This window comes from Diaphorina citri, unplaced genomic scaffold (assembly GCF_000475195.1).
Source record: "Diaphorina citri unplaced genomic scaffold, Diaci psyllid genome assembly version 1.1 scaffold26350, whole genome shotgun sequence".
NCBI classification, from domain to species: Eukaryota; Metazoa; Arthropoda; class Insecta; order Hemiptera; family Psyllidae; genus Diaphorina; species Diaphorina citri.
In genome coordinates, this window is record NW_007403689.1 from 9486 (window position 1) to 10693 (window position 1208).

Genomic DNA, 1208 nt, shown 5'->3' on the forward strand with positions numbered 1-1208 from the left:
TTTTTTTTTAAGAGGTTTGACAGAGGGAACTGTAACTGCTATGGTCTTATCGTCCCGAAATCGAAGAGAGAAGGAAGATAGGATAGGAGAAAGCCAGCCGTTCCGAGAACGAACGTTATCCCATCAGGATAAAATCCGCCCCGGGCGGGAATCGAACCCGCGGCCTAGCGCTTACAAGGCAGACGCACCACCAACTAAGCTAACTAGGCTGGCTTCCTGCTAAGTTTATACAGATCAAATTGAACTTAACAGGCTGTTAGCTTTACAGACCTTCTAGTCTAGGGGATGAAAAAATATGGGTCAAATCCAACCCTAGCGTGACAATTTTAATATATTTATCAACAAAACTTTACACAAAAACCTATGGCAAAACCTATGTTTTTTATTCCAGGTTGATTAAGTCAGAAAGACAGTGAGAAGCGATATACTTACCACCTGGTTAAGTCCTTCTTCAACAGCGTGGTCGCGTGAGAACACCAGAGTCTTCTTGGTACCTTGTACAGCCACTGGACTTTTACTGGCAATCAGTTCTCCCAACTCAATAGCACCTGCTAGCAAACTGAAATTTTATACAGCAAATTAATAATGTTAATTAATAAATATAAAATTTTGTAATTTTTTCAAATAAATAAATATTTTGCTTTTGGACAGCTTGATTGATAGTACAGCAAATCATTATTCTTATCCCCCTCAGGATTATAGGACATACTTGTTAAGTCAAGTAATAAAATTATTCTTATGCATGGAAAAATAAATGAAAAAAGAGGAAGATTATAATGGAAAGGAAAGAAAAAAATAAATGGATCTCTTACCTTTCAGTCGATAACTCGTTCAGTTGCAGCAAAACAGTTTTCTAAGAAATAATTAGTGGAATCTTCACTTGTAACAGAGATCATGTTTTATCCAAAGCACAGTGATTTAAGAATGACTTTGAGGAACTATCGGTTTCACACTAGGTAATTCTTGCTTGCCCTCAAAGCCATGCTTAAAGCATTGTGATTCGGACAAAATCGAAAAAAAAAAAGGAAAAGCTAAAATGCAAGAAAGAAACAATTAAGTGCACAACGTTGAGAAAGGAAAAAAAATCTCGATGTAGGAAGCATTATTTCCACTAACCTCTCTTTGTCATCATACAGTTTACTAACGAGGCCACATTCTCGTGCTTCAGCAGCCTCGATTTTCCGAGCCGTGAAAGCAATCTCATTCAC

At 37.4% G+C, this 1208-nt stretch overlaps 1 protein-coding gene across 1 annotated transcript in view; it reads right to left on the reverse strand.

Moving 5' to 3' along the window:
* The window catches only part of LOC108251806 (delta(3,5)-Delta(2,4)-dienoyl-CoA isomerase, mitochondrial-like), a gene marked incomplete at its 5' end in the record, with an annotated part of 10605 nt that extends 9397 nt beyond the window's left edge, over positions 1–1208 (reverse strand). Inside the window, 2 exon segments of the mRNA XM_008488586.2 lie at positions 433–559; positions 1117–1208. Of these exon segments, the coding sequence (XP_008486808.1) occupies positions 433–559; positions 1117–1208 (219 nt within the window).